General features: G+C 39.0%; 1 protein-coding gene across 5 annotated transcripts in view; it reads right to left on the bottom strand.

Annotated features, from left to right (window-relative positions):
* Window positions 1–26743, bottom strand: part of slc2a9l2 (solute carrier family 2 member 9, like 2) — a 96911-nt gene that overhangs the window by 57440 nt on the left and 12728 nt on the right. For all 5 annotated transcript variants that reach the window (XM_084704898.1, XM_084704897.1, XM_084704899.1 and 2 more), the window contains 3 exons: window positions 25620–25780; window positions 15373–15497; window positions 13167–13312 (listed from right to left, as the gene is read on the bottom strand). In XM_084704898.1, coding sequence (XP_084561024.1) covers window positions 13167–13312; window positions 15373–15497; window positions 25620–25780 — 432 coding nt within the window. The remainder of the gene's footprint in view (window positions 1–13166; window positions 13313–15372; window positions 15498–25619; window positions 25781–26743) is intronic.

Raw genomic sequence — 26743 nt, 5'->3', positions numbered from 1 at the left:
GTATTGGTCCAATTACAATACTGGTATGTAAAGAAACCTTTTTTACCACCTGAAGCAAAATCACTCATTGGAACATGCAGAAAGTGTGAGTTTACGCCAAAGTATTGACAGGTAGGCTATTGATAAAATGCAAGGTTTAAAAAGCTTAAGTTACTTGACCCCAGGTACGTTCTCCCTGGCCACAAACATTTCTCTCACACCGCTCTGCCTAAACTTTATGCCGAGTGTAGGGAAAAAGTTGAAGAGACTTATTTTGCTACTACTACAGATCTGTGGTCTATCGTCTTAATTATCGTTTTTGAATGTAAATATAAATATCTATATTCATAATTCTTTACCCATATCGCCCAGCCCAAGTGGTATGGCAGCATTTCATTAAAGTACATTTACAAAGTACCGAAAAACATTGAAAGCAAACTCTGCCAAAAACGGTTTATTTTTCATAGTTCGACGTCGAATATGATGTAGCCTCCCACCTGAAAAACTTAAGTTGGCCTAGCCCTACTTTGCTCATGCTCACGCGCTGGGTTGAAAAATGAATATGCCTATTATAAGAATCACATCCAAATCGAATGATGTTATCTTCTCCGGCCAAGACAACAAAATCTTTCTCTGTTGCACTGTTCCCCACTCAGCTTCTACGTAAGTTTGCATGCTGCAAGTTCAGGCAGTGATAAGCGCGCTCTGATGATTTGCATGTTAAACAAACAATATTTTTAATTTGTAATACATTGTAAGAGATACTAAATACCATGGGGATTCGGTTACAACAGGACTGGTGATACGAGTTTATTATTATTAGTAAGCGGCTGAATCTCCAGTGCTATTAGCGGCACAATCTCCAATGTCCAGCAGCCATTGAGTCAGATCGCGAAAATGTTGGTACATTTTAATTTTTCTGTGAAAAAAAAAGCGTTTCAAATTTCGATTAGTCGATTTTCAGTCGGGTCTTGGTCGACCAAAGAAAATTTTTGTCGGGGAAAACGTTAGCCAAAATCCCCAAGATTTAGCCCTGAAGATAATTGACACGCAAACCCTTAACAACCAAAATTACGGCAATAGGGAGATTTCAGGTGATCTTTATGAGGATGGGTCAATACTTTTTTGCAAAGACTGTCAACATTCAATTGACCATATCCGGCGACAAAATGTTGTGGAACATCTTCGGTCGCTCAGACATAAGAACAGGGAAGGCTAACGAAATTCCACAGATTTTCAGTCTGAATAACCGCAGAAAATGTGAAAAAAAATCTGCAGATTCTGTTTGGGCTTGCTCATCACTGAGTAAGTCTCTCTCGGTTAACTTAATGTTTTATGTAGGAAAGAGAGCACACATGCTCATTCATTAATATCAGTAAAGCCCTATTTGGGGTGGGCCCACTCACTGGACCTTTTCAGGGGCCCAGCAATTTATATGGGCAGGCCTGCCACAATATATTCATATTTTACACATGTTTTTCTAAGAGTACATCCAGGCTTTTTCTTTTGGAGACTCCAAAAGGACCCTTGGGGGATTTGAGCCACAAAAACTGAAGCATGAAAACACTGGAGTGCTTCATCTGATTCAACAGGATTCACGCAGAAAAAAACTCTGCTTCGGTAAATCTTGCCCGGGGCGACAAATGTGCTAGGACCGCCACTGATCTGATGGATGCCTCTGTACATCACAAGAATCCCCAGTTCGATCCTGTGTCTGTACCGAGTATTTTGCTTCAAATTATTGAATTTATATCGAGAAAACTAATATAATTACCAATGACAGTAAATAATGAATCAGACTGCCAGTGATAGAGCCTGACTGAGGTGAACAGCAATTCAGTATTGACCAGCTAAGCTAACTATATCAATCCAAATACCACTATCACACACCCCAGGCAAGAAAACTGAGATGCTGGCTAGATGCAGCATAGTCATATCTGTAATACACAATCCTCCTGGACATTCTAGGTATAGTATAGAGTAAAATAAACTTCAGCAGTGTGGATTAGTTACCTCTCCCAGAAGTTAACAGCTACTAAACTGATGTTCTACTATAGGTAATTGCGGGTTTGTGACGTTTGTGACTGTGGCTAGCTAGTTTGCTACCGCTAGCTTCACCTTTGGCCACAAAAACGTAACTTAAGTCTAAACCGTCAAACAGAAAGTTTGCGGTAATACGCGCAATGCAATCGGGACCAAGACGAACATTTTGACACCAACATTGTGTATATACGGCAAACATTGACTGAGTTTTAAGGGTGGGAAAATAATAATAAGTATATAAAAATAATAAATACGATACAAATATTGGTTGTGCCTTGCCAAAGGCTGTGATTCCAATAAAAGGTGTCGATAAATGTATTTGTAGTTGGACATAGTACAATAGTAACTTTCTGAGTAACTGATTCCACCAACACAAAAACACTGAATGACCACATTTGAATGGAATCAACCCTTAAATCCTCAACAACTGACAATAATTACAAGTTTGGGCTCCTAGCCTGTAGGCTATTTGGCAACAGAGGTATTATGCAATTACTTGTCTTTTAACTTGATTAACAGTTAGATTCATTTGATGTATGACAGCATAGAAGATAAGGATGCCCACCGTGTGACCACAACTCTCAATAAGAGGGGGAAAAGTTAGCCTGGCTCTGCCCTCCTACGTACTGCTGCTCAATTTTCATTTTGCATCTGTACTAGGTCTGGACTTTTGGTATATTAGTCGTTTTCTGCCAGAAACATTTTTGGTGGTCCAATCAGCAAACAGAAGGAGTGGCTGAGAACGATGGCGTTGATATTGCGCCCTAGTTTGAGTTGTAGTTCAGTAATGGTGACAGGTGCGAGCGAAGCCATTTGGTCTGTTGTGGCAACACTGCCGAATATCCAGAAGTCAGAGCCAGAGCAAGAACAATCTTTGCTGAGTTTTGTTGGTGGCCATGATGTTGTGGCCCTCCTCCCCACGGGGTTCGGAAAAAGTTTGATTTTCCAGCGAGCTCTGTTAGTGGTGAAGGAGTTGGCTAAGGCGAACGCTAGCAATTGGTTATGGCAGATCCAGAGTGGCTCTGGGCAGATCCAAACTTTTAAACTTCAACAGAGTACCCACCTTCAAGGAAGTTAACACTTGTTGATGGAGCGATCTCAGACCCTCTGTACAAATGAAATGTACGAGAGTCTGATTAGGACCAGGTTAGGGGAAAGTAATATCAAAAAGTAATATCAACAAGATTTTCTGCAAGCTACCTAAAAAACATATAATCTCGTCACCAGCATCTGGCTGCAAGAAAAAAAAGGCAATTTTTTCTCCAATGCATGTGCAAAATGACAATGGTCTCAAGTCAACATAGTAAAGTTTTTCCCTGTTTAGACCAAACCTGCCATTTAATTAACCCAATAGCCTACTGCCCTCTTGAAGTTAACACTCCAGAGAGAAAGATCCCATCCAGTCAGACTGACAGTATGACATGTAAAGGTAGAGCCTGTAGATGAACAGAGGTTGGAGGGCAACGTACGAGTTTCCCAGATTTTGCACACAATTTTACTTTACTATGCAATGCTTCAGTATGTATATAAATTGTCTTGTTGGCAACTATTTGCCTAAAGGCGCCACTGGAAAATCAACACCAAATTATGATTAGAGAACAGTTTTCCAAAAATAGTTTAAAATTAAGATTATTTACAAAAATATTTGCAATTTTTGGGGTATTTAACAATTTTCTATTAGACAGTGCAACAAACTCCGGTGTGTAAAAGTGGTACAATTGTATGCATATAAACTCAAATACCACAAGCTGTAAATAGCCTACTGTACTACAAATACTGTTGATATACCATATTTTTGGGACTGTTAGTCGCTCCGGAAAATAAGTCGCATCAGTCAAAAAATGCATAATGAAGATATACCTGTATATAAATTGCACTGGACTATAAATGGCATTAGAAATTTATTTCACGAAATCCAAGAGCAAGAACAGACATTTAATCTGGAAAAGCAAGATATAAAACTACACAATAGCACACAGAACAACAGGCTGAATAGGTGTCCGGTATGTTAACGTAACACATTAACAGTTATTCAGCTACACAATAGCATATAGCAGCGGTTCTAAAAGTGGGGGTTGCGACCCCTTTGGGGAAAGGTTGTAGGGGGGTCGTTAAAAATGTTTGGAGACGAGATGATTCCTGCCTGACAATTCAAATATGGGAAATACAATTCCCATGTTTCCTGCCTTAATATCTTTGCCGTCCAATCACCGATTTTATTTCTGAGAACTGCCAGATACTCATGACAACTTGAGCTCAAAGCCCATATCATTGGTTAAGGGGTTACTGGGAGGGGGAAATAAATGTATTGTCAGCAACGGCAGCCCTTGTTTTCCAAGACGGAGCCAGAGCGGATACCATGGGAGATTGCCTACAGTAGATTTACAGCTTCGAATTGAAATCGGAGACGATATTATGAGTAAAGACACATTTCTTAATATGTGTTGTCAATATTGTCAAGTAAAAGTCTAAAATGTTTACTTACGAAGCGTTTGTTTGTGGTAGTGACCCAAGTTTTTTAGGAAAGAATTAGTGTCCGACAGGACAGGCAGCTATGACGGTAGTAGTAGCACTGTTAAGCCTCGATTTGAGCAGATTTCTAGAAAACTTGGAAAACTAGCTAGATTATGTACACTGTAAGGTAAATGCACATGCCTTGTTTGGCCAATTCGGTCGATTGTGGAAGAAATTCGAACGTTTTTTTGTTATCGAGAGGAGTATCCAGCCATAGCGCTAGCTACTTTTGGGGGATGAGAATTTCGGTTTCCCCCATGTTTCCACTAGTCACGAGAATAGGGGGTCGCCAAACGTCGCCACGGAATTTTGGGGGGTCGCCAGGGGAAAAGTTTGAGAACCGCTGGCATAAAGAACATACCTGGGAGGCTGAATAGGCTAAATTAACATAACAAGCTAACGAGTGCAACAAGCAAGTTAAGGCCGATTTATACTTCTGCGTCTCCGTTAACGGACACACGCACGCACGGAGTCGGACGGATAGGTTGAATTTATACTACTCCAACGGCTCTGTGTGCTGAAAGCAATTGACTGCCAGAACAGTAGATGGCGCTGCACTGCAATGCTAGCTTGGTTATCAAAAAGTCTGAGCAAATTTACAAATGAGCTGCTTCATCAAAATAAGCACATTCTTAGCAACTACACAGCATTTCTCAGATGCTGATTTACATGTACTGTTATGCTGAAATATGAATTGTAAAAACTTACAACAATGGCGGTCGAAGGATTCTGTTCTCTTGTTGGTCACGGCAACCCCCCCCCCTGACGCAAGCGGTTCTTAATACGGGCCAATCACAGCCAAGGGGTATCCGTAAAATGACGGACGGACAGACGGATAGTCAGGAAAATCAGGAGGTGGACAAAGAGCTCTGCAAGGGGTTCGGAGAGGGCACGAAGACGGAGTTCCTTGACGGAGAGGGCGTTCCCTGTGTGCGTGTGCGTAAAAACGCAGAAGTATAAATCCGCCTTTACTGGTAAGCTAGTTCACCAAGTTCCCAATCTCATTCCACATCACTGAATCCGTTGACGTTGTTGACTAACCATTCCCTTAGAGAGAACTCGTAATCAGTGTTTAAGGTTGGATACTAAGAGAATGGACCAAAATCTAAACGCATTTTGTTGCCCACACGTACAAAAGTACAGAGACACAAGCACTAAGATGTGAATTATTAAATACACAAAATCAACCACATTTGACAAGTGTTAATATACAAATGTGTATGCCAAGGACACACATACATGTATAACTACTTTCTCCACAGAAACACAATGACCAATTTTGTCCGCTAAGACATTCATATTCCTGAAGACATTCTATTGACCATCCAAGCATGCGTTTACACTGACATACACTCCAGGGGCCATGCCTATGAGACTTCCCATAGATTTTCTTTCCACTTGCTATCAACCAGCACATACGTTTCAGGATTTTAAATAGCAAAAGTATTTGAGGATAGAAAGAAGAGTATTCAGACCATTGATTGTCCAATTACAGTAATATACCTTTTTGAAGGCATGTTCCTCAAGAAGAAATGTCCTTATGGAATGGCTACAAAGGTGTTTGCTGAATAAAGCTAACATTATTGTGTTTATCCGCTGCAATGAGGTCGGTAGACATATGGATAGGTCACAAGGATTATCATTTGTCAAAGTCGAAATTGCACCCAGAGAGAGACTGACAACAGAGGTCATCTGCCACAAAGTGTCACAAAGCACCAGAGACCTGTTTGAATTGTGTGGAGTCTCCTCTCACACTGAAGGCCAACAAAGAGTCATGTCTGCCATTGATGTAGACAGAGCACTTATTTCTTAGGGTAAAAGATCTTTGTAAAAGATTGAAAACATTTTTTACAAGTGCATTGTAATACAATATTTATGAAGGTGATCTGGAAAATGGAATGATTGATGAGATCAGCCAATCCCTATGAATAAAAAATGAGCATCTGAGCTTGCCATGTGCTCTGTTGCTACACTTTTGACATATAAATGTCAATCCAGACTGAAAGGTACAGAGATAGGACCATATTTACGAAACTTTGTAAAATCCTCAGGAAATTACACCAAGAAATCCAGGGGGATTTGAGGTTCAAGAAATCGTTTAAAATTCACAATGAATTGATTTCTAGCTTCACTGAGCCAACATCTATTGGTCTAAGTGTTAAGTGGGAGGGATGATACAAATAGTTTTCAGATGTACCTGTAATAATTGTTTTCTCTCATATATATTTAATAGGGCTGTCAAGCGATTAAAATATTTAATTGCAATTAATCGCATTATTTCATATGATTAATCGTGATTAATCGCATTTAATTGCAAAATTATTAAATCTATTTAATCTGTTAAAACTGTTTTGTGGAAATAACATTAAAAGGATGTACTTAACTTCAGATAGGCCTAACTGGATGATAATGTCCATATAACAAGTTCAGATGGAACAAACTTAAATTGTGAGGGAGTTATATTCACTCACAAACTATACTGCTGTATAATAAACATCCACAAAATTAGACTTATTCTGAAATATAAAATACATTTGAGACATGTTGTCTCATAGCCTATTACGATATCCTGCTCCATAATATTCAAATCTCACTCAAACATACTTCATATACTTAAGCAACCACAGATTGACCTTTATATTGAACAATACAGTTTCTATCTTTTTGAACCCAGTCAGCTGCTCGCTTCTTTAGCAAGTGTTGGCTGCCATATATTACCGGAGCGAACGCTGCTGCCGCCACTGCCGTCGCCGCTAACGCCGCTAATGTTGCTAACTCCGCTAGCTGTGTGCTTTGCTTGCATACGATAGTTTAGGCTGGAAGTACTCCTGTGATAACTCAGTCTGACCATAAGTACACACAGCCTTAAGGCCAATTTATACATCTAAGTTTTTACGGACACAGGGAACGCCCTCTCCGTCAAGGAATTCTCCCTCTCCATGCCTTCTCCGAATCTCTCGGAGAGCTCTGCGTGCACCTCCGGATTTTCCTGACTATCCGTCCGTCATTTTATGGATACCCCTTGGGTGTGATTGGTCCATATTAAGAACTGCTTGAGTCAGGGGCGGGGGCGGGGTTGCCGTGACCAACAAGAGAACAGAATCCTTTGACTGCCATTGTTGTAAGTTTTTACAATTCATATTTCAGCTAAAAAGTACATGTAAATCAGCATCTGAATTAAAATGTGACGAGAAATGGGCAGTGTAGTTGCTGAAAATGTGCTTATTTTATTGAAGAAACGGCTAATTTGTAAATTTACGCAGACTTTTCAATAACCTAGCTAGCAACGCAGTGCAGCACAATCTACTGTTCTGGCGGTGAATTGCTTTCAGCACGCAAAGCCGTCGGAGTAGTATAAATTCAACCAATCCGTCCGACTTCATGCGTCTGTCCGTAACGGAGTCGGAAAAGTATAAATCGGCCTTTAGTTTTGTCAACCGAACCGTCTCAGAACTTTTTGAAGAGGAACCTTCCATCTAAAATCCCTCTCTCCATCATTCAGCTACCGTCGGCAGTCATGTAAAGTAATATTAAGTCAGTAATGCGTTAACGGCACAATTTTTTTTTGTTGCATTAAAATGAGATTGCGTTAGAGCGTTATAAATTTTGACAGCCCTAATATTTATTTATTGGGTGTACTCAAGCCTTCGGCAAGACATAGACAACGCCGGTGTCAAACGGTTTGTCTTGTTAGTGATTGCGTTGCTTATATTTTTATTTACGTTCTGTTGCACAGTTTAGGCGGTTACAATTTTTTTGTGGCAAAAAGTGTCATGTGTGCAAAAAGGCAACTCAGTGCTAGCCTACGTCACAACGTCAGCACACGTTAGAAACGACACATAAATACCAGGGCTGGACTGGCCATCTGGCCTTCCCGGGCATTTGCCCGGTGGGCTGACACACTTTTGGGCCAAATCGCAGATCTAATTTATAGGCCTCTTTTGGGGGGGGGTCGGCCTGGCCGATAAAGAACTGACAGCGGCCCGGCCCATTGGTTAATTATTTTTATTGGCACTGGCCTGACCCAATCAAATCCAGGAACCCCCTTTCCCTGATTCATAATATCGCTTCCCGCAGGCCCTGAGACACGAGCTGTTGGCTAATGCGTATGCTGGTTTGGCATCGTTAAGTTTAGCATTGCTAAAATGGAGGAATGACCACCAAAGCGCAAGGAAGGTGCAGAAAAGTTAATGGAGAAAAAGATCTACAGGCGAATGCCACAAAATTTGCAAACATTTCGAACATGTTTGGGGGGGGCTTAAGCTGCTTCAACATCAGCATTACCTGTAGAGGAAGTAGGAGAGGTGGCTGGCTCAGAGAAGCAGAAATATACAAATTATAACTCTAACAATTAATTGATTATTTAAGTGTAAGATCAACAGATAAGTCTTTAGGCCCCTCTTGAAGGATCCAAAACCATCACATGAACACAGAACACTAGGCAACTCATATCATAGAATGCATGCATATTTTAAGAGGACAGTCTGCAGGGAATGTGACTGACCAATCACGGTGGGTGTGTGCCGTCTGGGCCAAAAATGCCATGGCCGATTTTTTGTTCAAGTCCAGCACTGATAGATATACTTGTTTGTCTATGAGAAGATCCCTGTGCAGTTCAACCCTCAATTACACATTTGCTCGAACCATTTCACCGAGGACAGTTTTGAAAACCTGGGACAATGTAAAGCAGGATTTGCTATGTTGCTGAAAAGAGGTGCTGTTCCGACCTTATGTTCATCACAATTGCAAGCAAATAACTTATATTGATGTGCTTCTATACTCTTTGGCTGTAGTATGATGTTGTCGCTAACAAGTAAGTTACAATGCTCAGGAAATTTAGTTACCGCTATTGTGGTTTTGAAATAAAATCCAGAGTTCTCTTTGTCCGAGAAAAGACTAAGTAAAAATGCGGGAGACAAGACCGAGACCTTCAAAATGTGGTAGAAACTGGTCTTGAATACTACAACACTGTTGTACATATTAAAGCTAACCAATGCTGTTGAGTATTATCACATTATCAGTGATAGTCATTGTATTCTGACACCAACTTGATTTTCAACATTGAGGGCAATAATTCTGTCCTTGGTCTTTCTTCCTACTCTTCATCTTTTGACTAACGTTATCATATTTTACTATAGCCTAAACTTGAAAACTTCAAAAACTTACTATGAAAACATTTGCCGGTCAGTCCTTTTTCAGTCCAAAATTCTGCAGCTAGATCATTAACAAAAACTAAAAGGAGAGGACACATTAGTCCTGTCCTAGCCATTTTACACTGGCTCCCTGTTACCTTCAGAATTGTTTTTAAGGTCCTTTTCCTCACATACAAAGCTCTACACGGACAAGGACCTGGCTACATTGCTAACTCCCTTATAAACTACACACCAGGTAGAACACTGCGATCATCAGATGCAGGCCTATTAAAGGTCACCAGAAGCAGTCATAAGAAGATTGGTGATTCGGCCTTAGTCAATTACTCCCCAAAACTATGGAACAAATTAAAATAATAAATATTAGGGAAACATATTTTAATTATTACTTTTGTCACTTGTATATTGTTTTTATTGATTTTATGTAAAGCACCTTGAGCTACAATTCTTGTATGACATTTGCTATATAAATAAAGTCTTACTTAATTAACTTACTTCTTAGATTCCTTAAAATGCAAGGTCTCTGACACAACCCTTCTTCCTCAATAAACACTTTCCCAAATGATGGAAATTATACTGTGCTGTAGTATACTGTACTAATTAATATCTAACATCTTGATACTCATGTGGATATACAATTGCATTCTGGCCATTACTCACTTTATAACAGCTTAGTTAAATGCTTCATAAGTCAGTTGTCAGTTAACAATATATTATACAGTTTGTTATATACAACCAAGTAAATCGATAACAAAGCTGTCAAAGGGCAATAAGAGCTAGTGACACATTGTTAATTAAAATAAATCTTGCGTTTCCTTCTGATCAACTTGTCTTGAATATTTTTTTTTTATATAACGTTTGTATACATGTAAAATATGTTCGGCATCACAGGGAACATTTATCCCATCCTAAATGAAAAGTTGTTATCAACTAACATAATGTATACATATAGATTTTTTTTAAATAAAATCACTGAGCACAAAAATGTCATTGGTTCACTGATCAAAATGCTATTTTGGTGTGTCAAGTCATTCACGCCATGGGGATACAGCGGGGGGGGAAAATTATTTGATCCCTTGCTGATTTTGTATGTTTGCCCACTGACAAAGAAATGATCAGTTTATAATTAATTAATGGTAGGTTGATTTGAACAATAAGAGAAAGAATAACAACAACAAAATCCAGAAAAATGCATGTCAAAATGTTCATTAATTGATTTGCATTTTAATGAGTGAAATAAGTATTTGACTCCCTCTCAATCAGAAGATTTCTGGCTCCCAGGTGTCTTTTATACAGGTAACAAGCTGAGAGTAGGAGAACACTCTTGAAGGGGGTGTTTAATCTCAGTTGGTTACCTGTTTAAAAGACACCTGTCCACAAAAGCAATCAATCAGATTCCAAACTCTCCACCAAGGCCAAGACCAAAGAGCTGTCCAAGGATGTCAGGGACAAGATTGTGGACACAAGGCTGGAATGGGCTACAATACCATCGCCAAGAATCTTGGTGAGGAGGTGACCACAGTTGGTGCGTTTATTCCCAAATGGAAGAAACAAAAGAACTGTCAATCTCCCTCGGTCTTGGGGCTCCATGCAAGATCTCACCGTGTGGAGTTGCAATGATCATGAGATCATCCCATAACTTTATGGGAGGATCTCGTCAATTGTCTCAAGGCAGCTGGGACCACGGTCACCAAGAAATCAATTGGTAACATGGTCACCAAGAAAACAATTGGTAACACACTACGCCGGGAAGGACTGAAGTCCTGCAGCGCCCACCAGGTTATTTTGCTCAAGAAAGCACATGTGCAGGCTAATATGAAGTTTGCCAATGAACATCTGAATGATTCAGAGGAGAACTGGGTGAAAGTGTTGTGGTCAGATGAGACTAAACTTTGGCATCAACTAAATTTGCTGTGTTTGGAGGCCTATGACCCCAACAACACCATCTCCACCGTCAAACACGGAGGTGGAAACTTTATGCTTTGGGGGTGTTTTTCTGCTAAAGGGACGGGACAACTTCACCTCAAAGGGGCGATGGACGGGGCCATGTACCATCAAATCTTGGGTGAGAACTTCCTTCCCTCAGACAGGGCATTGAAAATGGGTCGTGGATAGGTATTCCAGCATGACAATGACCCAAAACACTCAGCATTTATTATATTATTTATTATATATTATATTAAGGTCCTGGAGTCTCCAGACCTTAATCCCATAGAAAATCTGTGGAGTGAGCTGAAAGTTTGAGTTGCCAAACGTCAGCCTCGAGACCTGACCTGGAGAAGATCTGCAAAGAGGATTGGGACAAAATTCCTCCTGAGATGTGAGCAAACCTGGTGGCTCACTACAACGTCTGACCTCTGTGACTGCCAACAAGGGTTTTGCCACCAAATACTAAGTCATGTTTTGCAGTGGGGTCAAATACTTATTTCACTCATTAAAATGGAAATCAAATTTTGACGTGTTTTTCTGGATTTTGGGGTTGTTATTCTGTCTCTCACTGTTCAAATAAACTTACCATAAAAATTATAGACTGATCTTTCTTTGTCAGTGGGCAAACGTATAAAATCATCAACAAATCCCTCACTGTATATCTATGGGGAGCCACTATAGATAACCCTGATAGCATGTTGCCATAAGAATACTTGAAAGGTAGAGGAGGGGAAACAGAAAGAAGATTATTCTCTCAGGGGTACAAATCACAGCAGAAGTCATTCGGAAATGCAACATAACCATCTTCATTGGCAATTCAGGGAAGGATTCTCAGACACATTTCCCCTAGAGTAACCAAGACCTGATTGAGAATTCAAACTGATACCTTATTGAGTAGGACTGGAACAGATTGAACCTTTTAGAGGTACAGTACGTGGGTTGAAAGCATTATAGAGGCTATTACTGAAATGGGAGGAATCACAGCCTCAGCAAGATGTGGGCTATAGGAGAGGTCTGGTCTTCCAACGTGCCTGCCCCTGAAGTTCAGTCGGCCAAATTGAAATAATTAGGAGAAAACCAAGCAGGCACCATAAGTATCTGATCCACAGGTTAACCTAGATTTCAGGGTTGCCTATGGCATTTATTGTAACCTACTATATGACACTTTTTGTTGGGGGGGAAGCATCAATCCCTGTTCCCTGGCTATGTTCCAGTTCACTTTCAAAGTCATGACAAAGCCAAGCAACTCATTGCGAAAATCAAACTCTACCTCTCACCTCGCCAGTAACACCCCCAGGGAAATATGTGTCAACATGGGTATGGTCACAGTAAACCTGACAAAATATTGAATGCATTCAATATTGCGCCCTGAAACCTGGTGTTTGTAACCCCAACTGCTAAATTTACAATTTGAATAGAGATATCAAAAGTGACTGGCCAGGAAGAGGTCCTTTCAAATGGAAAAGGATCACCACAGTCCTTTACAAAAATGCCAATTTGTTATTTAGCTAATGAACATCAAACAGTCAACCTCTTCAATAAAAGCCTTACCTTTCCGAATAGTTCAGGAAGTCCCAATACCTGTCCTGTGAACACCCCCAAACAGATAAGGATAGCATTGAATTGACCAATGGAGCCTCTTATGCTTTTGGGGGAAATCTCCCCAAGGTACATGGGTAGGACACTGAGGGCAATACCTGTCCAAAACAAAAACAAATAATGTAATTGGCACAAAATGTAGGACATTATGCTTAATGGATTTTAAAAGGCCTAATTTGCATCAGTCTATAATTTTCAAAGACAATGGCCGGGTTTCCCAGATTCGTTAAGAAGCTCTTAACGCTAAGAGCTTCTTAAGAATGTTCTAAGAGCATTCTAACTCACTCTTCGAACGTTCTTAAGAAGCTGTTAGCGTTAAGAGCTTCTTAACGAATCTGGGAAACCCGGCCAATGACAGTATAGGCTGGAGAGATATGGGTGGTTTGTCTACTGTACAGTTTAATAGGAGTTGTTGGGACAGCCGTTATTACGCTATGAATATTCGTTATAGAGCTAGGTTGATTTCGAATTAATTAGCGAGAACTCAGTATCCTGACACAAAGCTACACTATACTGGCACTAAAGCTTTCTCAAAAGCAAGGCTTGAAGTTAACAAATTGATTTTGAACCAGTGAAGTGCACCGTTATTTAAAACGAGAGCAATCAAGCACGTTGATGCAAAATTTACAAAAGAGTTAAACCATTTTCTTTTTTTTTATTCATGCAAATCTGTATTCCCAGGGGAAAAGACTTGGCGTACAAATGGTATGGGTTAGTGGTTTCAGGGTAATCTCATAAATACAACACACTCCCAAAGGCAATGATACAAATGTCCTCAATGTGTGTCATATTAAACACAGATGTAGGCTTTTAAAGTCACATTTGAGAAGCTTAACGAGAGGAATATGTAATATGTTGTCGTTATTGGGCAACTACCATGTAACTACAACATTTACATTTAGTCATTTAGCAGACGCTCTTATCCAGAGCGACTTACAGTAAGTACAGGGACATTCCCCTACAACTACAAAGCCAGACCAACAGTGCAGTAACAACATTGTAGTTACAAAGGAATGCTATGTAGTTTTACTTCCTTACGGTTCAAGTTATTACACATATAAACCTTATTATTTGGGAGGTTGGGCTTTCCAACACCACTTACCTTTCCAACTCTTCCCCATTCTGTGTCTTCTTACACTTTTGTTATAGCCTTTACAGTTGAAAACTAAATGTATGACATGACATATTACTATATTTACTTACATAATAATTCACATGTTTCTACTCTATTTTTCAATGGGTATTGCCATTCAGTTAAATGGTAGTTTATGTAGCCTTAAGAAAAATGTGTTGTCTTCAACTGTATTTGCAGCTACCTCAGCCAGTTAATTTTGTTTTGTAACATGAGCTCTACATAAACATATGTATTAGCTAAGTGATGTGAAATATCTCCCCACAAATTAAGTACTTAAGGAAATGCCTACTATCAGGGTTGCAATAATGAATGGCTACCAATTTCCCATTTTGACAATTACTGAGATAATTTGAGGTCAACCATATTAGATTTTTATATAATCAACTTATTCAACTTATTTAAATTACATTTATCTATTTCAGTATTTGCCCAGTAATATCAACCCAAAATGTGGAAGCTTTTGTCATGCAAGTTATAGAATTTAGCGAATGATCAGTTGAAATGCTCAATACCATTGACTTAACTTACACAAACAATTGTTAACCCAAGTTGATTACAATTATTTTATTGTAATCAATTACTTAATTATTATTCAAATTATTAATATTACAGGATGCAGTAGTTGACGCATTGCATACTACAAGAAGTGTAGCGGCCATGTCCAAAGGAAAATGTGCACTGTACACAAGTTGGATACTTGAGGTTGACCAACATTGTGATTCTACATGGAGGTGCAGTAAACATAAACAATGCTTTTTTTTCTGCAGATTAAGTACTACTAAGGAATTGTTGGCACTGATTCATTCCCCTTATACAGTATGGAAGGCTTTATGAATCAGCAACTGAGAATATTGAGTCTCTCCCTATTTCTATTATTAGCAATTCAAGGACCCTTTTTTCTCTTTTTGGGGGTGGGGAACATTTCCGTTAGCTGCGGCATGACAACAAATACATTTTCTGGAGTCCAGAGCACAAATAGAACGAGGAACATGTCTTGAGCCTTGTAGAACAAAAGGCACTCACCAGAGTCCACCCCCATTAAAAGACGGCCAATGATGAGCATCTCAAAAGATCCTGCCATTTCCCCCAGGGCCAGCAGCAAAGCTGCTATCACTGCAAAGACATTATTCAGGAGCAAGGTGCCCTTCCTGTAGCAAGAAAGAGGGTGAGATGGAAGAGTGAGGAGAAAGAGAGAGCAAAAAAAAAAAGAATGGGTGGCTGAGAGGGGAGAATGTGTGTGGTTATGAGGATAAATCCTTATTGGTGAAAATAATAGCATAACAGTTTGCTTTAAAAAGACCATTAATTTGCATATCATACCTGTGTGTGTGTGTGTGTGTGTGTGTGTGTGTACTGTATGTTAGGCATTATGGTAGTCTAATTCTGCCGGTCTTGTGAAGAAACTACAATTGTATTTATATACCATACCATGCAACTTCAAACAAAACAGCAAATGGAAAACCTCATAGGTTGTAAGGTTGTGTTGAGCCAACATGCACCATAACGTCAGCCTCGAGATCTTAATGACTTGGAAAAGATCTGCAAAGAGTAATGGGACAAAATCCCTCCTGAGATGTGTGCAAACCTGGTGGCTAACTACAATGACTTCTGTGATTGTCGACAAGGTTTTTGCCAACAACCACCAGGTCATGTCTTGCAGAGGGGTCAAATTCTTATTGTTCTTATATTCTTATAGTTCCTACATAAATCGTTGCCACGCAACAGCCAGATGGACATTTGCCGTCTCTTTTAACTTGAAATATTCGATGCGCAGTAATATGAAATGTTAAAGAATGTTATGAGGACAACCTGTGAGGTTATGCTGGATTTTACAACGGCATGGAACGCGATATAGACAATCACAATCAAGGATGGGAACAATCAGTTTTAGAATCTGTCTTTCACTGTTCAAGTAAACCGACCATTAAAATTATAGACTGATCATTTCTTTGTCAGTGGACAAACATAAAATCAGCAGGGGTTCAAAAGAAAAAAACCTCACTGTAAATCTATGTGGAGCCCCTATAGATAACCCTGACAATGTGTTGGCATATGAATACTTGAAAGGTAGAGGAAGGAGAACAGAAAGGAGATTATCCCCTCAGGGATACAAATCACAGCAGAAGTCATTCAAAAATGCAACATAACCATCTGCATTGGCAAATCAGGGAAGGAATCTCACCTGATTGAGAATTCAAACCCTAACCCTGTTTTGGCAGGAGAACGTTAGCCACAATGTGCACTCTTCATGCCAAGTGCAGATGGTGATATGCCAAAAATCACTGCAATTCTTTATTTTTTGTTTATAACTCATAACACACACAAGTAGCTCTCTCTCTCTCTCTCTCTCTCTCTCTCTCTCTCTCTCTCTCTCTCTCTCTCTCTCTCTCTCTCTCTCTCTCTCTCTCTCTCTCTCTCTCTCTCTCTCTCTCTCTCTCTCTCTCTCTCTCTCTCTCTCTCTCTCTCTCTCTCTCTCTCTCTCTCTCTCTCTCTCTCGCCTTTACACCTGTGATGATCACAACCACTATTAAGCTCTTCCTTTTATTGTTACTGACAAAGCAATATCAGATTTGAATAGCTGTGGGCAAAACAAGCATTCAAATGTACACGACAGCATGGTTAGAAGTGAACCCATAGGGTGCAAGATATGAGGATTTTACTCTAAAGATGCAATTAAAATGAAGGCATACATTGATTAAAGCATTTTTTTCTTTGGGGGGAAGGAAACCAGCATACTGTAACCCTTCTTTAGAAAAAGGCATGATTTCAATTTGTATACAAAATATATATTAATATAATAATATATTTTTCTACATTTAAATCTATCCATGGTTCTTCTGGAGACACATTTAGAAGCCATGACTGGTTTCTGCTCACTTTGCTCCAAGGGCCAAAGTCATCGATCATCAAAACTAAGTACTTGCTGTCTGATGGCTTTCATTCAGTTCGCTTTTCTGTCTGCCAGCATCAGCTAAAATGACTTAAGACAAAGCAAGAAGAAAAAGAAAAAGACCAACGAAGGCTGAGATAGATTGCTAACATCGTCTGCCATTACAAAGTGACTGCCAAACAATTTTCACAAAAGCTCGGATATCTGACCATACCAAAAATGTTTTTGAAAATGTCCTAAACAAGTCAATAATTATGTGATGGGTAGTAAGTGCCCTTACTTGTGCATTGCTTGTTGATTGGGAAATAAAAAGAAAAGCCTGGTTCACTAAATTACACCTCTGGACCTCTGTAGCTACTTCATTAACCTGAAATGGATTTTTTCACCCGAGAAATGCAACTTTAGGGATTCTGCAGGTGTAAAAAACAGAAACCGTGCAATGGCTTTGGGGACTGACACTTTTGGTATACACTTTATTTCAAAAACAATTATCTGGCTCTTATATATGTAAGGGATAATGCTAGACAAAGGTGTTCATTTTAAGGAATTAACTCTTCATAATGGACACCTCATTAATGGACACCATTAACACGCGCATCATCTCTTACTTAATGACACCCTGCAGCCAATCAGAGTTGAGTAGGCTATTCACCCAGACCATGGTATAAAAACACTTATTTCGACTGGCACAAAGGGTTCAAATTATTAAAAGATCAATGTCCTTGACTTAATAATTGTCATAATAATGAAACTTTAACTAAGATGAACCACTGAATGAGTGTCATAATTATACAAAATTTGAGGAATGAATTCCAGCTGTGTTTAGAGGTAGTTAGAGATATGAGTCTATTATACCGTATTTCTTCGAATAAACACCGCCCTGTAATAAACTCTGCACCAAAAATGAACGTTGTGTAATAAACGCCACCCTCAATAAACCACCCGCTGCACCAAAAAAATCTGAAAACGGTTATTAAATTGGTTAAATTCAACCCCAGTATTTATTACACATGTACATAACTTTCTGCACAGCTCTGTTTGAAAGTTAACATGTATGAGAGTTTCGGCATGCCGCTTCAGATTTCGACACAATGTAGAACACTTGTATTTGAGACAGTTGTACTACCAACGCACACCTAATTGATAGCCAATGAAAAAGGGAGCTGTCGCAATCATATACAAACAAAGAATAGACAAGGAGGTCAGCTGTAGTAAATGAAACCTGCGTTTTTAGCTGCATGATTCATTTGTCACAATGCCAGCAACAAAGTTGTCTATGGCTGCACTGCAGCTACAATTCACAAAATCTCTCTTACTAATTAAACGCCGCCCTCAAATAAACGCTGCCCTAGAAAATAAATGCTGCACCAAAAATGAACGTTATTTAACACCACGCGTTTATTTGAAGGAATACTGTAATTCACTTTGCCATATACACTAGTTGTCAAGCAGGAACTCTATGGGATCCTGATCAAATCCAAGAATATTTGTATTTGATTGGATAAATTATATAATGAAGCCAAGCCTTTATTCCATTCTTTAAAGGGATAATTTGACACTAAACCAAGAATACATGATTTAAAGCATGTAAATTGAGCTGGAAATCCAGCAAAGGTGCAATCTCTTTACTGGTATGTCTGTTGTAATAAACACCCGGTAGTCCTTTCAATGTGAATACATTCCCTTGAATGCCACCTATGTTTTTATTTCACAAGCAATTAATGGGCTGGATCTAAATCTAGAGAGGCACTGATATGTCAAAGTAAAAAAAGGATAGTGCAGTGTGTACTTTTTAAAATGGACCATGATCTTGTGTACAGTGTGATGCTTGGATATTAAAAATCCAAACGTATAGATTAGTTTCTTTTAGGCTGCATTCACATCTATTTCACAAGAATCCAAGATGAAAGCTTGTCATGCTATTTTTTTTTGCTATCTATTTTCACCAAACCCACCTAAGAAAACAGAGACAATAAATAAAAACATCTTGCCAATGTTATGGATTGACTTACAATCTTTCATGCTTACACAGACTTTACATATCTATTGAATTATTCTTCCAATTATTTAATATTATCGCCAGAATAGCTGTTTTAGAAGATACTATGCCAGGTGCCCTTGTGACTTGCCTTATATGTACTGTAAGAATGATAAGGAATATTTATGTAAGAATGATGAATACATTTTCTCATATCAGATTCTGAAGAACCCTATCCACATTGAGTCCAATCCTAAACCAAAGGGCCATCTCAACCTTAACCTTGACAATTTTCTTTTACTTTATTAATTGAATGGAGCCCAAGAAAATTGAGAACAATCTAGCCCAGGCACCGACAAGTTGACATTGGATCATTAGTGGAACATTGGATTCTTTGAAATGTACATGTATTTCTGAGAAATGGGGTGAAAATGTAGGAGGCAGGTCAAGCTTGAAAGTGCAAAAGCAACACAGAACAAACTGAGCACAAAACCTGGCACTCTCATTACAAAACCCGCTGAAATTTGATCCTGGAGAGTAAAAAAAAAAAAAAAAAACACCACCACCTTCCAATGTTTCTGCACCTGGTATGAGACGCATGCACCAATTAAATAACATGCATTTGACATACAATAATCTCTCTAATAATGCCAGGAATCTCTGTCTGTTTGTTTTATGTTTGCTTTGTATTATGATTCTGAAATTACAAGACTAATTTGAAACATTGCATAGCACAAAGGAACAAATACAAATGTAAATGTTAACATAGCAAACACCCCTTAGGAAGAACTGTACATGAAAGTGCTGTATGGTGAATTAGGCCTAAAATTATGACAACTGGTTCAACCACTGTGCATGTAATGACTTATGTTATGAACTAAATCTAGATGTCTAGATGTTTGTGGTGGCAAGACAATTTTACAAAGAACCAATTTAATACATTTTGATTAGCATTACATGAGCAATTGATAATGTAGAAAACAGTAGACAAATTCAGGCTACATAATCAGTTGCATGAATGTACCACAGTATGTTCAATTTGTTTAAAATACTGAGAAATGTATTTTATGATGTGCATAAGTGACTAAAATAGATGACGTGGAGGTCTATCTATAATTTCAGAAATCTTTGTGTGTGTGTGTGCCACCAATTGTATCATGGTCACTGTGCACTATTTATAGTTCAAGTAATCTGTAGTTGTGTTTCACTGACATCTTAATCATTGACTGCATCACGAACACTGTGAACTACTAACTAATAATCCTTAACTTTAGGGTAATTTGCTGATATTATCAGGGTTACTATTTGTACATGGTTTTGGAATTCTACCTATTCTGGTCTCATATATAAATGACTTTTAATTCATTACTTTTGCTAACAATCAGCCCGTTTATTGAGGTCTTACAGTAAACCCAAAATAATGAAATGTAAATTTTGTTATTTGGGAAGTTCATTTTGTCATGGCTCTCATTTGAATATGTTGTTAGGGCTCTCAGTGTGATTAAATGTGTATTCAGTGGGTTACATGGATAAAAAACTCCATAAATCTGTGTGTAGTTCATGGTGAGGTGGTCTGGCACCCACCATTGCTCTTTCCCTAGCAATCATTAAATACTATCCCCCCAATTTTGACGATCTGAAACGCAAGTATCAAAACGCAAAGCGCAAGTAACTTTGTGGGCGGGACTCCAGGTTGGTTGCTATTTTGCCGGCAGGATAAATGACTTTGCGCCTGGCGCAAATCTAAAAAGGGTTGGTCTGAAGTAGCTACATTACTAATGGGTGTGGTTTGGGCGTAACGTGCAATAAACCAATCAGAGCGTCATTTCACATTCCCTTTAAGAGCAGCGCTTGATCCATGGTAAAAGATAGAGAAATTACATTGTATGGGAAAGGCGGAGCAGTTTTTTATTGCACTAAATTGCCCGCTCATGCTGCTCATTCAAATTATTATTTTAATATATATTTTATTTTCTAAATTGTTATATTTTTTAATTGTTTAGTTCTTAGAATTTGTTGAACTATTGTACTTTTTTTTACTTAGGCCTAATTTAGGAAACGGTAGGCCTTATGTTTATTGTTTGCGCCTTCCTGCCACATTAAATTCCGTGTTTGTGTAACATAGGCTTCATGGCGAGTAAACCGAATTCTGATTCTGATCCTGATGGAGATAGGAGAAGAAACCCACCCAAATTAGCTTCGGTTAAACAGGAGTGGGAGGAAATTGCCACAATTGTTACAAATCAAGTTCACATACATAAAGATTTCTCATGAAAATCTTTTTGTAATCATTAAAAATATGTAACACCCCATAAATCAAAACAATGTAACGTAGCTTCGCAGAAAGAAGACCCAACATTGCAATCGCCTGGCTTTGACGAGGGGGCGGAGAATTCAAATGAATCGCATCAGCTGTGTGCTTGGCCATCAAGTAGTATTTCAGACTGGACGTGCTGCGATGATTGCTCAGTTTACAACGACAAAACACACAGATCACTTTGGTCTTGTCAATTGGAACCATTTGGCAACTTTTTAAAAGTAAACTTTCCATTCAAAATCTTATTGGCATCCATTTCGGCGTCTCGCGCTCGCCATCCACTCAAAACGTAACGTTAGCCTACTACCAGAGAATGTCTAATAGCCGGCTCGCAAGCTAAACAAGTGTGTGTGGCGTGCCTGTTGTTTTGTTTCCGGTCTAGATCCGGTGTGGTGTTGTAGTTTTTCTAACATCGGCTTGTTGCAACAGCAAGTGAAAAAAACTACAAAGTTTGCTAGGCCAAAAAGAGCGTTAATCGTGCGATAAAAAAAATGACGCAGTTAATTTGGGTTTGCGTTAACGCCATTAATAACGCGTTAAACTGACAGCACTAATAGTCAGTGAACACTGAAATGAATTTGAGGATTATAGGTCACATGACCAAAACGTTTTTGAAGTTTGAAGATTTATTTTGAATAAAAAAATATGTTTTATTAATCTGAACAAAATAAAAGCTATGCAGCATGAATGCATACATCTTCAACAGTTCAACATTATTTTGATGCTCCTGGCTCATGTTGTTGAAAAGCTGTTGACTTTTGAAATGTGTAATTTGTTGATGGCCCCTAAACTTACGCATTGTTTAGGCTGCCTTGAGCAAATGGCTAAGCGTCCGATCGTAGCAGTGCTAAGCACCGGTTAAAATAACACAATACTGGGCATTTGAATATCTGTTGAATATCGAACTTCAAACTAACTTTACCGGGGTCATCTTTGTTGTTGCTTTCCCAAAGCATTCACAAGTTAACGTCAATAACCTCAATTCAACAGGAAAAGTAACGTGCAACACGTGAGCCCCGCATTTTTCAAATTATTCTTAGTCATTAATAGATAATTGCTCAACACCTCATTCCTCCGGTGTGGTCTGCTGTCCGTGCCGCCAATTTTTTCCTTGAGTTTAGAGCTTTCTATGGTCGGTTTGCGCCTTTCATTTGTTAAAATGAAAGCAACTTTGGTGGCGGTGTTGGGAGGGTGGATGGAGTCGTGGAGTGCTGCAGTCACTTGCAGTGGGATGTTAGAAATTTGCTCTCACAAATGTCCAGTGATCCACAACTTTTCTTTGTTTTCAAAGCTGCCAACTGGGGTGGCAGCTGGGGTGGCAAGGCTATTTTTAGGGTCGCATTTGCCACCCCATGCCACCCCGGTAGATCCGCCCCTGCCTCTAAGACAAATGTTAACCTGTGAGGAGTATTCGTACACCAGCATTTAACAATGCATCTGATAATGTAAATGTGTATTTTAGATATTTTACTTATAATTCAAATATCGTATGTATGAGTATAAGTATGTCAGCCTTTTCAGTGCTCACTATTACTACACAACACAAGTGTTGCATCAGAAGTGAACGTGCCATTTAAAAAATCTGTTCTACGTAAGTAGCATTTTGAAAAGGCCTAGCTTAGCTGAAATTTAGGAAAACATATTGCTGTTGATTGGGGACTTGTGTACACCTTCCATTGTTAATTGTTTATTTACAATAACCCCGTGAATGTAATACTCATACTAGATCAAAGTCCTTTCAACACCATAGTGTCAACCCAACTGTGCCAAGGCAGACAGAATTACACAAAGATCAGACCGAGACCAATCCCCAACTCTGCTGGCAGGCTACAGATTTCAGTCTGGAAGATAGATAGCAAATCAACCCATAACAGTATATGTACTGAACTGTGGCAAATATTCTAAATTGTATCATACAAATATACTGTCAGTTAAGAACACTAGACAATGAAACCTGGACCAGGCCATAGGCAATTATAAATTAGAAAGGACTTAAAGAACTTTACTCTGGAGTAACATTGATTCAAACTATATAATTAATTAGATTATAGAAAGATCTCTGGCCTAAGTTTTGAGAGCAGCAAAAGTCTCTTTTGATTTCAGAAAATATAATCTGCCCTGCCAGTTTGATGTGAACTTGTTTTTGTAATTGTTAAATAATGCATCAAGCTTTTTTTTATCAATAATTTCTGTAGTATTTTTCCAGTAGCCATGAGTTATTACAGTAAATGTTTGTATTTAAAATACATAATGCTATTACATGTATCAGAACATGTTCTGTCATTACCACATTACCACATTTGCAAAGTGAGTTTAGGCCATGCTGAAAGTAAATCAACCCAATTTGAAACATAACAAATGAGTGTTCGTGGATCATATCCATGAGGCTATTATGGACAATTTCTCTTGGGGCAAAGACAAATCCCCTTATTTACACAAAAGTGAGACAGCCTCATAATTCTTCACTGCGATTCTTTAATCTCAGAGATACTGGATTTTTGGGATTGTGCTGTGTCCATTCTGGCAAAGCTGTTATGCAATCATAAAAACATTCTTACTGATAGAAGTGTGAGATAAATGACGCTAAGGGACTTTAACACCTTGACTTTCATTACAGCAAATGGTTGTCTAGCCATTCTCTCTCTCTTGCTCACTCACCTAGCTCCCTAAGGATTTACGGTAAACAAGGAATGATTGCTTGCTGGTGTCAACATGCCACTAGGGTTTACATTATCACCCTCTCCCCCAGTTCATAAATCAAGAGTTGCAACTGGGGGAATCTAACTCTTCTGAATCATTATGGGCTTTGACGAGAGCAACAACCTCTCATGTCTACGCTAAGGATATTCTCAGCTGCTGAGCACCTGCACTGTAATGATGGGTGGCAAAGTCATACGGAGCCTGCTGCTAGCATTGTTTTATCAATCTTCAGCTTGAAAACAAGAGTTGATGATGATGGACAGTTGAAACTATCTAATCATCAGCATGAATAAACTGAAAATAAATTTAAATGAAAAGGAATCTGTCTGGTTCTGAGATTCATTTGGCATTTTTAATGCTATGAAATCTGCTGGATTGTTTGAAGCACATACACAAAGGTTGCACACAAATTCCTAGAGCAGTATACCAATGTTAAATCTGTTGGGTTTGATACAGATATGACCCTCTGTTGTAGATAATTTTGTTCTACAATCCTGAGAGTATATTATGGGGACAATGAAAGTACATTAAATGTCCTAAGACAAAAGACAGAGCACGCCTCAGGAACTACTATAATTTCATATCTGTGCCATGATAATTACTGACCCAGTAGACTATAATGAATATTAAAGCTCCTTGCCATTTTTCATGGTGTGTAGGTTACAGTAAACAGCACCTGAATACAGTAGCTTACATTAAATAAAGCCAGAGCTGTGCTGGTGCTGAAAGTCTTCCCTGTTTACACATTTGAATGTGTCTGTAAGACACTTACGTCCTATCCAAAACCCAACACCCACCAGTCTCTCCAATGACAGATTTGAAGGGAACTAGGGACCTTGGCATGAAGGCAAATATCTCACCTTATGGACTGTTCAAGTAAAAATTGAAACACAGACTTAGAAAATGTATGAAAAACAGCTGATGGCCAGAGGGCAGTAGTATCTGCTAACAAGAGGGCTCACAACATATACACACTCTGGTTTAGTACAACCTTTTTCTGTTCAGTTTGGTTCATCTTGCCACAAATGTTCTGGATACGCCAATAGTTCATGTTTGCTAAATGATGTTTGATAATTGATGTTTGTTTTCTGTTATGAGAAACACTTTGACAAAGCCTTCAATAAAAATACATTCAAATGTCCACCAGTGCCTTAACTCTAGGTTTTTAGTAAAGCTATTACACTTGTTACAGTCTTTTCTCAAAAACGTACTTATGAATATACGTTTGCATAAATTAGAACATGTGACTATGGGGCATAGACAAAGGGAGAACAAAAATTAAATAAACTGCATTGGGGACCTAATCTCTCCAGGGTCATGTGTCTTTGTTTGATTTAACCCAAAAATGCACTTTTCATTATATATTACATTGACGTCCAACCTACCTCCCGATTACTTTAATGAGAAGGGAGACGGCAAGTGTTCCAATCAGGCCTCCAATGGCAAATATAGAAACTGTGATGGACCACAGCAATTTCACTGTCTCCTCTCCGATTGGTTCTCCATATCGCTCAATCCAGGTATTATTGTAGAAGTCCTGTATATACTGTGCATATGAGAGGGAGAGGGGGAAAGTGACTTAGCAAAGCAATTTATAATTCACAACTGATGGATAAATTATGAAAGCCTTTTTTGTTATTGGCACAGACCTTTGCATAACCTTTGCCACATATTTCAAATAGGTGGACAGATAACAAGATCTCTAGTTGTCACACAATCGTTCATGGATTGTAGCAGTTCTTTTTTGAGGGCAGTTATGTATGCTCTTTGGTAGGTTAGAATCGTCAGGATAAACCAGACCCAAAGATGACTAGATGACTAGAGTGACCGGTAGTTTATTGGACAAGGTACAGGCACGAAGATGAGGAGAACGCTGGAGAGAAACATGGGAGACAGAATAACTAAGCTTACGCTGCTAATCAGTTTAAGTCCAGGAGGTAAGGAGTCCTTTACCATGTTCAAGGTTAGACATTGAGTAACAGAGGTGTGTGCTGAAGTTCTGGTGGAGCTTGCTGATGAGGAACAGGTGACAGTGATTAGTACTCTGGAGAGGGTGAGTGCTGTAGTGGAATGACTGGGGAACCATGGGCCTCATGTATAAACATTGCGTACGCACAAAAAGCTTGCGTACGCTGGTTTTCACGCACACTTTGTGATGTATGAAAATGTACTTGACGTGAGAATGTGCGGGCCATCACGGAAAGTTTTGAGCAGGCGTGAGAAGGTGCGGACCGTCCACAAAGTCTTGTCTGGCTCTGTAACATGGCGAATTCTAACTGAAAAGTGGCGAAACTCACCAAACTTTACAAAATATAAGTTTCCACTACTACGTCATAAAATTTATGTGGATGATCACATCAAAATGCCAAAACCCAAAACAGGAAATGTTATATAGCCTTCTGTTAATTCCGCCACCACTTAATAACTTCTGTTAAACTTGATGGTGTCAAACGAACTACAAAATCACTCAGGAAATGCATGTCACTCTAACCCTATAGCTGCCATGCTG

This window comes from Hypomesus nipponensis, chromosome 9 (genome assembly GCF_054491055.1).
Source record: "Hypomesus nipponensis isolate SF chromosome 9, ASM5449105v1, whole genome shotgun sequence".
NCBI lineage: Eukaryota > Metazoa > Chordata > Actinopteri > Osmeriformes > Osmeridae > Hypomesus > Hypomesus nipponensis.
Note: the sequence above shows the minus strand (reverse complement) of the source record. Positions and strands in the feature narration are given on the sequence as shown.